The sequence below is a fragment of the Thermobia domestica genome, chromosome 13, assembly GCF_964235325.1.
Source record: "Thermobia domestica chromosome 13, izTheDome1.hap1.1, whole genome shotgun sequence".
NCBI lineage: Eukaryota > Metazoa > Arthropoda > Insecta > Zygentoma > Lepismatidae > Thermobia > Thermobia domestica.
Genome location: NC_137466.1, coordinates 146,649,062 through 146,664,277, shown reverse-complemented (window position 1 = coordinate 146,664,277; position 15,216 = coordinate 146,649,062). Strand labels below are relative to the sequence as shown.

The 15,216-nt window shown below is 32.5% G+C and overlaps 1 protein-coding gene across 1 annotated transcript in view; it reads right to left on the bottom strand.

Annotated features, from left to right (window-relative positions):
- Positions 1 to 15,216, bottom strand: part of LOC145668623 (endothelin-converting enzyme 1-like) — a 438,357-nt gene that overhangs the window by 80,797 nt on the left and 342,344 nt on the right. Inside the window, exons 8-10 of the mRNA XM_081736665.1 lie at positions 6,617 to 6,759; positions 4,122 to 4,256; positions 1,932 to 2,028 (exon numbers count right to left, since the gene is read on the bottom strand). Of these exons, the coding sequence (XP_081592791.1) occupies positions 1,932 to 2,028; positions 4,122 to 4,256; positions 6,617 to 6,759 (375 nt within the window). The remainder of the gene's footprint in view (positions 1 to 1,931; positions 2,029 to 4,121; positions 4,257 to 6,616; positions 6,760 to 15,216) is intronic.

Below are 15,216 nucleotides of genomic sequence, written 5' to 3'. Positions count from 1 at the left end.
CCAAATATATGAAAAACATGGTTGATGTTGCTATGAATTTCAAGATTGTAATATGTTTCAAATATGCTACTGTCAAATCACTAAATGTTGAAGGATCATTTTCAAGCCTCAAACACACTTACGTCAAGCTGGCGACCACACTTGTCGCCACCACCCTAATATAATCACATTTTTTTGTGTTCAATTTGTGCTAATTTATGCTGCAGTTATCAGAATTTGTGCTACAATAACAGCTTAACGGATATATGAGTAAGGTTTATGTGTGGACAACTTGAGAAAAATGCTTGTAATACCTTGCAGGTAGAAATGAACTATGTGTTGTGCAGCATGACTGTTTTAGCAAGTGCCACGGTAGAGTTACCTAATATAAACATTTATTAGCATATTTTCTCTGCACTTTTATCTTTATGATACTAATATTTCTGTGATTTCTAATTTTCTTTCTTTTTCATTCCTTTGATTTAGTTATCAATACTGTTAAAATTATTAACAAGTTATTTAAATCTTTAATGTAGATTAACGCCTTTTTGGTAAATTAATGACATAAAAATACAGTGCATACACGTACCTTTTCACAACATAAACTATCATCTTTAAAATGTATTTTACCATTTTGCCTGTCATTTTCTGTGTTTTATTTTTGCCACAACTTCCGGTCCTTACTCGTAACTTAACGTCTTGTTAATGATCCCGGATTTCTGCATAGCCGGGTTGTGTTCAGCAGTCATTAATCTGGGAATTTCACTGACTGTGAAAATACTATTAACCCACATTGATAACGATCGCAGATATGCCCCGGGGTGGTTTGTACCTATTGGGGAAATTTTATTCTCAGCTACAAGCAACGCCGATTTCTGCATAGAAAATAAATTTGAGATGAGATGAGGAGCGTTTATGTATTTCGTTGTCAAATATCGTCTTACAAAATATGCTATTAATGAGAATGTTAATTCAAATGCATACATTAAAATACATGCGAGATTATTGTGAGAGAACCTGGGCCCCTTGGCTTCCCGGATTAGCGCCCATGTTGACCATTATCTGAAATCATCACTGGTCTTGCTCCCAAGCAAACCCTGAAATGACCCCACTGGTTGAAAAGAGCGCACGATATAAAACGCAGACACCATAATAAAGCATAATGCAATGCGAATAAAGAAACAATATTACTTAAGAATTTTTATATAGTCAACGCTTTTGTTCTGTTTGTCGTTCTTTTCCTTTTCTTGGGGATAGATGGGTCTAGCAAAATGTCCTACTTCTGCCAATACTTCTAGCATCATTAGTTCAACAAAGTTGGAATTCAAAGAAATGTGGATCCAAGTAACTTGTAATGCTTATATCTTGCATTAACCCATAAATATAACAAAGAGGAAATTGTAATTTTTGTTTAAAAGTTCCGTAACAGAATAATAAATAGTTAAAAGAGAACAAAGACAAGGGAAGATATACACATGAAAGTAAATATACAACATATACTGCCATAAGCTTTCTTCACCAGCACGGAACCGAAGATGCGACTTTTCGAACGTTGCACTTTTTTCGTTGTGATCTGAAATGATGAAATTATTTCACTCATTCATCATTAACTTTTGCCATTGTAGTGCGATGTGGCCACAAAGCTACGTAATCTGGTATTTCTTGCAACTTGCTTTTGATTTACTAATTTGTGGATTCATAGACAGTGCAAATACCTGAATTAGTGTGAAACAACCATATTATATATAGTGAATGCTCAATGAATGAATAATATTGACAACAAGGAATTAGTTTGGCCCTATTCACCAGCTGCCAAAAATTATCTTTGTATTTAATCCCACTGAAATCAGTGATCTTCATTGTTATGCAACTTAATTATTAAATAATAATAATAATAATAATAATAATAATAATAATAATAATAATAATAATAATAATAATAAAGAGATTACCCTTTCTTCCACTTTTGTGTTGTAGGGACTTCTGATATAAAGATTTCCCACGGCAAGACCCAAACCTTCGTTCACGATGTTCGCACATTGCTTCCATCTGAAATATACCAATACGAAAATATAATGTAGGACATTCATTTTCACTCTGTAATAAACTTATTCATTGGTTATCTTGTAATTAATAAATAAATCAAATCAATTTTTAAAAATCTTCAAGGATTAACATGTCATTAAGAAGAAACTACTGAAATGTTTTGAAGATTAAATGGAACAAATCTTTTACTAAGTTTAGAACAGCGGCATTGAAAGTCTGAATTCTCTAGATTAGTTGTTCTCAACCTTTTTGAGCCTAGCGCTCCTTTGGGTGAATGCAATTGTTCTGAACGCTCCCCCCTCGTCATCTTAATCCAATCCCCTCATGCACAAGGCTCAAAATAACAGTGATGGAATGGGTCACGAACAAAGTGACTCGTGACACTAAAGACCCAGAGGCAGTCAAACACATTACCCACCAAACCCGGTGACCGGACAGACCCACGACCCGGAGTGATTCGGTATGATCCGAATAGACCACTGATCCAATATAACTCGGAGTAACCCAATGACTCGACAGGACCAGGAGACGAAACGTCGTTATACCATGGTGAGTATGTGTAAGGCTACTAATACAATTCTAACAAAATGATTATCTCCTTTCTCATTGTCTTTTTACTAAATAACATTTTGTTTCTTGTTTTCTGTTTGTACCTATGTATGTGTAACCGACAACAATGTGTGTGTCAGGCATTGCACTGAAAGATAACTACAAAGTTTAACAGAGTATAAAAGCGTCAGAATCATAAAAAAAGATAAGCTTTATATTTCTCTTATGAGAGAAATTTAATCGACTTGTAAAACTTGTCGTTCATAATATCAGATATACCAGTAAACCCAAACAAGGTTTTGGTTAATTCCAGTTACATGGGATATGTTCAAAATATATCTATGGTATAGGAAGACGAATAAGCGTGAAATTACTGGTGAAATATCCAGGACATGGTACCGTATCTTGATGTCACACCGAGAATCAAACAAATGAATGTTCGAGTTGAAACAGTGAACATCACTAACCAACTACAAAATTCTGCAGTAATGCTGCATCTGAATCATTGGGTCTTTTCGTATCACCGAGTCTTTCTGGGTCTCCGGATCTGTCCTGGTCACCAGGTCTGACATGCAACAGGATGGATATATCTCGAAATCCCTTAACGTTAGGAACGTGAAAATTGGTATTTAGTCTCTTAATTTAAACAGTACAGTACAACTATTTACAATGTTTCCTACTATCAATAAGAAATGAAGTTCCACTTCTAATACATTAGAAACTATATGCTTTTAAAATTGCTATCTGTAAATATCCAAACTGTTCTCCAAGTGGATTTCTGTACAACTAAAGGTATTTTTGTCAGGTTTAGCAAAAACTCCAAAATAAGCCTCTTGAAACAGGTGTTATTTTAAAAAGAATAGGCCTACCTAATGATTGCTTTTGGCTGTTACTTTGGTCTGTCCAAGTAGCTTGATAAAAATGCAGCGTAGCATAACAACAACAACAACAACAACAAAAAGGAGCTTGGTGAGATAAATATAGGGGGCACCGAATTATACTTTGCCTCGGGCTCCAAAATCTCTAGCTGTGGCTTTGATCGTGTTATAATAAGTGTAACCAGGCCATTTTTTCTTTTAGCCTTTTTCCTTCATTTCCAGGGAAAATATTAGGAAAGAAAGATGAAACACGTGTCTAGTTATTATAAATGAGATTTCTACATACCATATTTCATGTCTCTACCATACAGAGATTCAGAAATGTGGTTATTTTACTATAATAATTGTCATTCCCCCTCCACCCCTTTCCCGTCGATTTTCAAAAAATTCTTTCTTAGCGGTATTTTACGTCATAAATGTTATGCCCTATCCAAATTTAAAGTTTCTAGCTTAAGCGGTTTGGCCTCGGCGTTGATCAATCACTCATCTTATAAATAATAGAGATTTGCTAAAATCAATGAAGAAGATTTTTCTCAGTATCATGAAACTCATTTAGCAGTGCTCTGTTACTTCAAAAGTAACACGATATCAATAATCAATGTCTAAACAATATTCACAGAAAATATGTTTGAAAGACTATATATTTGTTGAATAGACGAAACTTCTTACCTAGAGAGGTACAATTTATCTTCGTTGGCATCAGGGACGTCTTTTCGAAATTCCATCCAAATCTGCAGAAATTTGTTCCCAAGATAAGGCATAAATTTAAACACGAATCTCCAAATTAAATAGTTCGCCAATGTTCTGTAACCAGAAATAATTTATGATAAATATTCCCTTCAAATATATTATATTTACAATACATACAGTTCCATCCTCTTGTAGTTATTATATCTTCAAAAACTAAACAAATTTAAAGATGAAATAAAATCTTTAAGACCCACGGTTATGTCGGCTAGGCCAAAGGAGACGGTGATGATGAGAAATGAACGAAAGGGTGAAATGCAGAAACTGAGAGGAAACGGGAGAACCGCGAGAAAACTCATGCACACGATGTTTGTCTACCACAAAGTTCACTTGGTGCTTACTGGGATCGAACCAAGGACTCCATGCATCAGAGGTGAACCTAAACAAATTTAAAAAGAAGGAAAGCTGTAATTTAGGGGCTGTACACAACAGCTAAACAGACTGACAGTTGCAAAATATCAATTTTTAGCGCGAACTTGTTTGAGTTAGACGTGACATGTATTTATGTAAGTGAGGGTTGCAGGCAATTTTCTTTTAAAATATCATATGAATTTTCTCTCCTACGAGAGTGAACGCTTACCATTAATCATTCGAATGTTATTTCAAGACTAGCAAAATAATGGTAAATAAAAATTAGAGTCTACACTATAACCAGGGTGACATGTTCGTTATAATTAATACTACGATAAGCTAAAATAGAATCTATTAAATAAAAAAGTTGAATTTTTAGATATTCAAATGCATACTTCATAATCACACAGAGGCTACTTTTTGTGGATTAAAACATTTTTAGAATAAATAGATAATTCTTGGAGCTCGTTATTATTATGAAGTATTTAAAAAATATGGTAAAATTCTGAACGGAGTAGAGAGGCAGTATTTTTATTATCATGACAAGTTTCGTCTGAATCACTCCTGGGTTCTTCTTTTGCTCGGAAGATAAAGTATAAAAGAAATAAAGTTCGTAAAATATACGTAACTTCACTCACTCACTGCCCAACAAAAATTATATATACACCTCAGTGACATAATACTTGACACTCTAAAAGCACTACAGAATCTTTTTAAAGGCTATCAATATTTTGTTGGCATAAATTTAGAACAGTTGCAATCGAGAATACGTTATTTATAGCTACTTAGCTAGTGCCTTCTGCATTTAACTATGAACCGGTTTGCTAACGTATTGCTGCATAATGTCTTTAACTCAGCCAGCAATGAAAGCATTACAAGCATTTGCGCGTACAAGCTATACTCTTCAATGTTCAATCAAAGAGAAAAGTACTTTTCAGAAAGTGAATGAAATAATAATAATAATAATAATAATAATAATAATAATAATAATAATAATAATAATAATAATAATAATAAAAATATTGACATCATCATGGGCATCGACAACCATCGAAAAATTGATTGTAAAGCAGAAATGTGGTTAATTTCTTCTCCGAAAAGAAAATTGATGAAAAGTTTCAAAAGTAGTACTGTAAGTAAAAACTAAAAAGAAAAAAGTCTTATAAGAAAGTTAGCACAACAGTATATAACAAATCAATTCAGTTTACATAATTTCCTAATAACATACTAATGAATCTTATAGTTTATAAAAATTTACTTTTGTTTTCTAATTTCAGATTCAGTCATAAAAACTGCACTGCTTTGATCATCATATCAAATGAATCTTTTATTTATTTCAATATTATTTTATAAATGAAGAAAAAAGCCATAATGGCAGAAAGTATTTTTCCAATACATATACAGAATCTTTTAATAGATTTCATACTTTTATTTGTTATTAATAAAAGAATATACATTAAATTGCATTTACAATGAACGGCATATTTTAAACTTTGGGAACACTGGGATTCACCACTTTTCTCATTCTAAAAATATTTCTAGTGACGTCCTTGCGTATGATTATTTCTAGTAGTAAACTGTGATCTACTTTTACTATTATGGTCATTTAATGGTAAAGATTGCAGCATTCTGTGATATTGAATTCGAATTCGAAAACATATTGCTTTATTTGACTTCATTTGAAATTTCAACCCAGCAAGAAATTGAAACTTATAAAAAAAATATATGTCTGAAAAACATTTTAAAAAGTTCAAAGAAATAATATTACATTTTAAATTCATTTAGGATTCATTACTTTTTCTTTTAATTTTAGCTTCAGGGATAAGTTCAACAGTTTGGTAACCATATAAAGAGAAGCGTCACTTTCCGTCTACCAAGGGATTTGGCTCTTGATTTATTGTTTCCGTTCCTGCAGATATGAATTTCTCTTTATGTATGTGAATGTGTGTGAATTTAAAAAAGGATACGCGGCGAATATATATATATAGTGAGTTTGACCACATGCAGAGAGAAATCCAATTCTGCACTCGATACATTGTATCCTGTTCTCGTATCTACATACGTACCTAGGCTGAGCTGATTCGAGGAGGCGGGAGAGTTCTGGCAAAAAGCCACGGCATCGAAAGCTGATTGTCATTTCAGACAACGGAACAGGCAGGTCCACAGAGAGACGATGGAGTGTATGGTTCAACATTCCCAGCCAATCGAGCTGAAATAGAAAAGAATTTAATAAATATTAGATGCACTATATACATAATTCAAGAAGAGAAACAAAGGAGATCAACTGCAATATTAGATACAGTGGTATTATTATGCGAAAAGGAAACAAAGCATAGAAAACTTTTCTGTACACTAATATGGATGGTAACATTATACCAGAAATTTTCATCATTAAGTTTCTTACTTTGCTTCCAAGTAAAGGAAGTGATAAATAGTGCATTTATTTTTAGTAAATATGGTATTGGGTTTGATTTAAGTTAAGATAGAAGCACAGAATTTCCGGTTTTCAAACCGAAGTTGATGCGCCTTCTACGTATATTTGGACGAAAGTCACTGACCAATTTGCACTGGTGTCTGGTAAAATTTGCAAGTACAGCCAACAAGAATTATTGTGAAGCCCGTGCGCAACTCCGACTAACATACCGCTTTTAGTAGTATTACAATCTCAGCAATCACAACACCAAGCTTGCAAAGTAGTGAGTTTACAGATTCATCTGTAGTTAAGTAGTGTTAAGGAAAGTTCTCTCCTACTCCTCTAATAAAAAATTAATTTTCTATCTTGGGTAAGATCTTCCATTTTCCTGTATTTTTTGTTCCGTAGTTACTCTTAATAGATACATTACACGATACCATATTTTTCTCTGCAGCATTTCTCTATAGTCCTATTTATTTATCTGAACATTGTTTCCACATCTGTTCATGATTAGCATGTTCGTACGGTTAATTTCTATAAAAATCGTAGGTACACTAATTTCTGCAGAAAATGACATACAAAATTGAAATAGAACTGTCAAGTAAAACTATACTTTTATATTTGTTAATGAGTAACTTGTCAACACCTTTCCTCCGTAAGAAGTTTTCTCAGCAGCTTTTAAAGTGACTTCGTGTACTTGAATTTTTGTCAAGTCTATTGATATTATACTAAAAAAAAGTTTACTTTCCGGTTGAAGAAGGGGGAATGTTCGAGTTATCTAAAATCCAAGAAATCGAAAGTTCGCTGCATGGAGGCTTTTGAAGTCAACCTTGGATTCTAACGTTCGCTCTGGATTTTGTGTGTTGAAGACAATTTAAAGGAACAAAGTAGAACGTTTGAGAAAATTTATTGAGAATAGCACTGGATATGTGGATCACCAGTGAAAGAGATAACTGCTACAACGGAATGAGTAAGTGCTCAACCATTGCAAAGTTCCGAAATTCCTTCAATCCTTTAACACGAATGGGTAGCATGTAAAAGTAAGAATATATCTTCACCGCAATTGCTTCAGCATGAATAGGAAGAGAGTCAGCTTCCATTTGCATTGCGTTATCGACAATGTGGGAAATGCAGCCAATCTCCACAACTTTCCTCCAATAGAAAATTTCAATTTTCCAAATGCAATGTTTTCTCCTCTTTTAATACCACTGCAAAGTTGGTGTAAGGATTGTCACCACAGGATCCAACAGATTTTTGTAATTAGACTATTCTACTCAATGATATTATATACAAATTCAGAAATAATGTCTATTCCAACGGAGTGACGGCAGGTTTAATAGCTTGGCACTAACATCCGACGACAGAACATATCTCGCTAGGCTTTGCTTCTTTGTGATTTGAAATGTCTGTGAATATTGTTACAAATTTGACATTCTTCAAGTTAGTTGATGACAAATGTGTAAAGGACATTAGATTTTATGGTTTTACGTTCTACGCACCCAAAAGTAAACTTCAGCTAAAACAATGTACACTCATGTCCAAAATTATTGTCGCATGTCTATAAATATGTTGTTCTGGAATATAATTTGATAACGAATTCGCCCGGTATTTCTTATAATGTTAGTATGTGTATAATTGACAAAGACATGATGTCCAAAGAGCAGTAAATAAGAATAATAAAACTAAAATTAAACTTTTTTGTACATTGCGAATAACGAAAATGTTACCCAAATAATAAAAGATGTAGGTAATGCGCTTGATTGTAAGTTGGACACTTCTATGATAGATACTTGTCATAGATTAAGTTCTACAGCAGGTAACTCCATTCCAGGCATAATTGTAAAGTTTGTCCGGAGTCAAGATAGGGACGCATTCCTTCAAAAACGAAAGGTAAAACGTAATCTTTCCTGTCGTGATATTGGATTGAAGGTTAATAACCCTATCTATGTCAATCCGAACCTTACTAGTTACAGGCGAAACTTGTTCAAGGAAGCAAGGAAGGTGAAGCTTGAAAATAATTATGAGTTTGTGTGGATAGACTGGGCTTGTAAGATTAAGCTTAGAAAATCAGCCAATGACAGACGCGTATATACATTGAATTCGATGGCAGATATACAAGCTCTCTCGCATAAGTAGACATGTTTAGTGAGTATGATTTATCTGTTTATTATCAAAATATGCGTAGTATTAATAACAAATCATGTGACTTGTATTTGGGAGTCTTGGTGGAGAATTATGATTTAATAGCTATTACAGAAACTTGGCTTACCAGTAATGTTTATGACAATGAAATATTAGATAACAGATATATAATCTATAGACAGGATAGGTTGGGGACTAGAGGAGGAGGTGTAATCTTAGCCATTAAAGACAAATATAATAGTTATTCTATTGATACTAGTATCGATGGCATTCAAATTGTTTGTACACGAATTGTAATACGAGCTATTAGGACAATGGTTATTGTGCTTTATATACCTCCTGGTACAAGTATTGATACTTATCGAGAGTTGTATTCAAAAATAGAGTATTTATTTGTCAAATATAATGATAAATTACTAATTATAGGTGACTTTAACATACCATCACTTATCGGTACTGCAACAAATTGGAATGCAAATGATATTTTCATCACAGAAATTAATAATCATCATTAATTTCAGATATTTTCATCACAGGGTTAACAAATGTGAATAATGTCTTAAATGTTAATCACAGAACACTTGATTTGGTTTTATGCGGCCGTGATGATGTAATTACAGTTGAGTTATGTACCTCACCTCTGGTATCAGTTGATATACATCACCCACCGTTGGTACTTAATATTCCATGTAATTATAAGGATACCCGAAAGAGATGTGACGTCTCTTCTTATTATAATTATCGTAAGGCAGATTTTTGTGGTATCTATAGAGACTTAAAGAATGAAACATGGAATGACTTAAGAAACGTTAGGAATATAAATGACGCTTTAGATATTTTCTATGATACAGTACATAAAATTATTGAAACACACGTACCCAAGTTTAACAATAGAAATAGAAGAAAATTTCCACCTTGGTTCGATAATGAAATAATTAATGTTCTAAAAAGAAAAGAGTATCATAGGAGACGCAGAAAAACTTCAAATTATCATGACGAACAATATAATGAATTTCGTAGACATTCGAAAAAAATGATAAAAACTGCGTATAATAACTACATTAAATCTTATGAAGAAATAATCAAACACGACCCTAAAAAATATTGGAATTTATTGAATAGTAAAAGAAAAAGAAAATCTAATATTTCTGTAATGCAATACAGGGATGATTCATTAAATTCACCTCAAGAAATTGCAAATGGGTTCGCTGAGTATTTTGGCAGTGTTTATGATCCTAGTCCATCTACATATACTTTGAATAAAAATTATGAATCAGTTATAAGCTATAGCTTAGCAATAACACATATTTCTAAAAATGAAATTCAGCAATAAATAAAGCAATTAAAATCTAGCAGAAGTAGTGGCCCAGATGAACTTCCCACATATTTATTTAAAGGTTGTGCTGAACCTTTATTAGTTCCACTATATTTGATATTCAATTTAATTTTGAAAACTCAATCCTTTCCAGATAAATGGAAGCTGAGTAAAGTAACACCGATATTAAAACAGGAAACTCTAAGAATATTGAAAATTATAGACCTATTGTCCTAATTTCAGTTCCTTCAAAAATTTTCGAACAAATTTTATTTAACAGAATTTTCTCGCATGTCAAATCCTATATTTTACCTTTTCAGCAGGGTTTTTATCCTGGACGCTCAACTTTGACCAACTTAACTTCTTTTTTCTCAATTTATTGCAAGTTCTATAAATGATGGATATTACGTTGATGTAATTTATACGGATTTTCAGAAAGCATTTGATAAATTAAATCACACGGTTTAATAAATAAGCTTCTGGCTATGGGATTTTCAACCTCTTTGATAAATATTATGATCTCTTTTTTGCGAGGTAGAACATATTTTGTTAATTATAATTTTGTAAAATCTTTTATTTACGTAGCTAATTCAGGTATACCACAAGGTTCGAATTTGGGCCCATTGCTATTTTCCTTATTCATTAATGATTTACCAAATGTTGTAAAATATAGTAATTGTTTATTATATGCCGACGACATGAACATATTTAAAGCTATAAAAGTGAATAATGATCGACATGAACTACAAAGAGATATCAATAGTTGTCTGCAATGGTGTATCAGAAACAAATTATATTTTAACATAAAAAAATATAATGTTATAACGTTTTCAAATAAAATTAATTGTCCATCTTTTGAGTATAAGATTAATAGTGAAAAGTTAAAAAGAGTATATTCTGTTAATGACTTAGGTGTATTACTAGATCATAAGTTTACACTTAAATGTCACATAAATAAAATTATTGCAGAGTCGTACGGGGCACTATGGTTTTTAATAAGGAGTACAAGAGACCTATATAATATCCAAGCTTTAAAACACCTCTTTAAAGCGATGATTAGAAGTAAGTTGGAATACTGTTGTGCTCTTTGGGATCCTATTCACAAATTACAAGCAAATAACATAGAACGAGTCCAATTTAAATTTTTGAAACATCTTTATTTCAAATTGTATCATATATCAGCAACTAAAAATAAGATCTCTTATTCTTCTCTTTTACTTAAATTTGATATGCATTCTCTTTACAGTAGACGTTTCCTTCTTCATCAAATATATTTGTACAAGACAGTAAACTCAGTAACAGATAATTGTAATTTTGCTCCAATATATTAATTTCAATATACCAAAACGACCATTGCGTAAGAATTTAGTATTTAACATAACGAGATCTCATATTACAATTCACCAGGAGTCATTCATAGTTAGAGCTTGTAAGAATTTCAATCAGTTGGTTTCATCAGATTTGGATCTTGACTTCTGTTATCCTACCACTGTATATTTGCGTATACTCAAAAATAATATTTTGAAAAGACATTATGTATGGATTAATTGAATAATTAAGAAGTGTTATCTCTATGACTTATCTCTATGAGTTGAACCTATGCTGGAGACTTTTTTATTTTTCATATTTTTCATTTTTTTCATGTTTTTCATTTTCTTTTAAATTTATACTATTAATATTTTAATTTGTTTTTATTATTTAACTTGTATTTTTCCTTGTTTACATGTATTTTTTTATTTCTTTCAGTATATAGATATATATGTATTTCATATGTAATTATGTGTGTATACATATGTTCCTCTGTAAATGGAGTTTGGCTCTGTAGAGGACTATTATAAATAAATAAATAAATAAATAAATTTTGCAACATTTTGTTTTACTCATTCTACTTTCCGTATTTGTAATTCTTTTCCTATGAAATTTACCACAAATATACAATTCCCAATGATATACATAGTATCAGTATTAAAAGTACCCTGCAAAATCATTATCAAATTATATTCTTATAAGAAGACAGTTATAGATATGCGACGATCATTTTGGACATGAGTGTATATACCAATTTCCTGGTGTAGTTGGAGCGGAAACCAAATACAACCGATACTTTTGGTATCTGCTAACATGGCTTCCGAGTTCCCAAACATTATTTTTCGAAAAAGGTTTGCCACAGTCAAGAAGACATCACTGCAGACACATTTACCTTAAGCCGAACGGATTTTAGGTGCTTGGTAATGTTTGATTCCTCAACGTAAGAAATGAAACACGCAGATCTACATGTCATATCAAACACGAGAGTCGTCTGACTTTGTCTTATTAATGAAAGGAAATTCACCGGCGAATTTGTAATATCAGTTGATCCAGTCTGTGAGTCTGAACAATTTTCATCACCATATATCACACAATGAAATCCTGAAAACACACATTACATTAAAATGTGTTCTAACGTGCTAGTATCTGACGTCGTAAACCAAAAAAACGCTACTACGCGTAACGCAACAGAAAATCAGTGTTACATTGTGAAAACAAGAGATAGGGTTACCACTTACAAGAAGCTCATGTTAGGTTTGTGACTGGTTGCCTATAACGCAAGATGGCAGTGATATCGGTTCATATTTATGATAAAAGTGCATATATATTCGGGCGTGTTAGTCTACGGGCTGAATACTGGACATTACTGCGTCCTGCCAATCATTTCTTCGATAGCGGAACACTGGTCTGAAACGCGGAACTGTCCCGCCTAAATCGAGACGTATAGCCACCTTAATCGTATCTGAGAAAGATAACTACTATGTCTGCTATATGGATTTTCAGATATTGGAAAGAATTCAAACAAACATGATGGAACTTTTAAGGAAGTGTGTTGTCAATGAAGCTTGAAAGAAAATGGATACACAACGGCCATTCTTATCTACAAAAGGTGAAAAGAACTCAAAGAAACATGATGGAACTTTTGAGGAAGGGTGTTGTCAATGACGCTTGAAAGAAAATGGATACACAACGGCCACTCTTATCTACAAAAGGTGAAAAGAACTCAAAGAAACATGATGGAACTTTTGAGGAAGTGTGTTGTCAATGACGCTTGAAAGAAAATGGATACACAACGGCCACTCTTATCTACAAAAGATGAAAATAACTCAAAGAAACATGATGGAACTTTTGACGAAGTGTGTTGTTAATGACGCTTGAAAGAAAATGGATACACAACAGCCACTCTCATCTACAAAAGATGAAAAGAACTCAAAGAAACATGGTGAAACGTTTCAGGAAAAGTGCTAAGAGCGATGGCAGGTATATAAATCAGTAATGCTGATCAGTTCCCAAATTTATTGAAATATTTTGTTAATAATATATTATTTACTTCAATATCTATACAAATGTAGAATAAATGTTTATGATTTACGACTACATGGCAACTACGCAGGATTCTGCAAAGACTTTATAACTATAGGCGCTTCTTTAAATTCAAAATTAAGCTTCTCTCGGTAGATTGCAAGATAAAACTGCATCTTATTATCATAATAAATATATGCAGAGTAACAGAACTCATCATGAGACACTGCATATATTAAGTTCCTCCTCTTTCGGGGATGAAGAAAGACTAATGTAGAACCAACATGTTTTATACATTTCTCTAGGTAACATCTTCATTTTATTATATTTTACTTTACATTGCACAGAGACGATTTCTTTAAAGAAGTTTTGAAGAAGTTCTAAAAGTCGCTTGTAGAACAGGAAGGGGAATCTCGGATCATATCTGCCTCACAGTAGCTTCAGTCTTCCTTGAGCGCTTCTCCGCTATTAAAAAAAAAAAATATATCTGATATTTTCCTTTTTGTGCGTTTGTATGAAACAAAAGAAAGATAGGGAAGTTTTTTTCCTGTCATCAAACCCAGGCTTAGAAGCTCTTTTGAGAATTACTTTTCAAGAGAAGAACAGCAATGTTCCGGGTCATAAACTTCTCTCTTCCAAGAATGTACAGTATAAATACAATGACAGATAAAACTTAGGACGCTTTTGTTTTATTTTACTTTTTAAAAATTTTGTCTTTAAAAGAAATGTAAGTTTGCCTTTATCAACGTATTTGTATCTCTTATACTCTATTTTTTCTCATAGAAGAAGACAAAGGGAACAACTTGAAATGACAAATTTGTGAATATTTGTCAACTTGTCGTCTTACTACAATATAAATCTTATGGCTATCAGAAAGAAATGGTTTTGCGCTACTTGAATCGGGTACTTTCGACAAAATTCGTAAAACCAATACCCTGACCATGCCTAAAAACAAAACGAAATGAAATCTTTGTCTTACGTCACATGCTTATACCGGCTAGGCTAAAAGGAGACGGTGATGATAAGAAATGAGTAAAATAGCGGAATGAAGAAAGTGGGAGGAAACGAGAGAATCCCGAGAAAACCCACGTACCACCACAAAGTTCACTTGGCGCGAACTGGGATCGAACCAAGGACACCATGCACCAGAGTAAAAACAAAATGAAGCAGATAGAGATTATAAACAGCGTTCCAAAACATTCAAAATAAAAAACGAGCAAAAATCAACTCAAAAGTGAAAAATATTTGCTATAATAATAATAATAATAATAATAATAATAATAATAATAATAATAATAATAATAATAATAATAATAATAATAATAATAATAATAATAAATTAACAACTTAAGATAGAAGTGTTAACCCTCACACAAACTTTTATATTCTACTGCTTGCTGACGGCCAAAGTTAGGCTTCAACCTTGATAGTTAAAACTGTAGCTGATTATGAATTTGAAGCGTGCT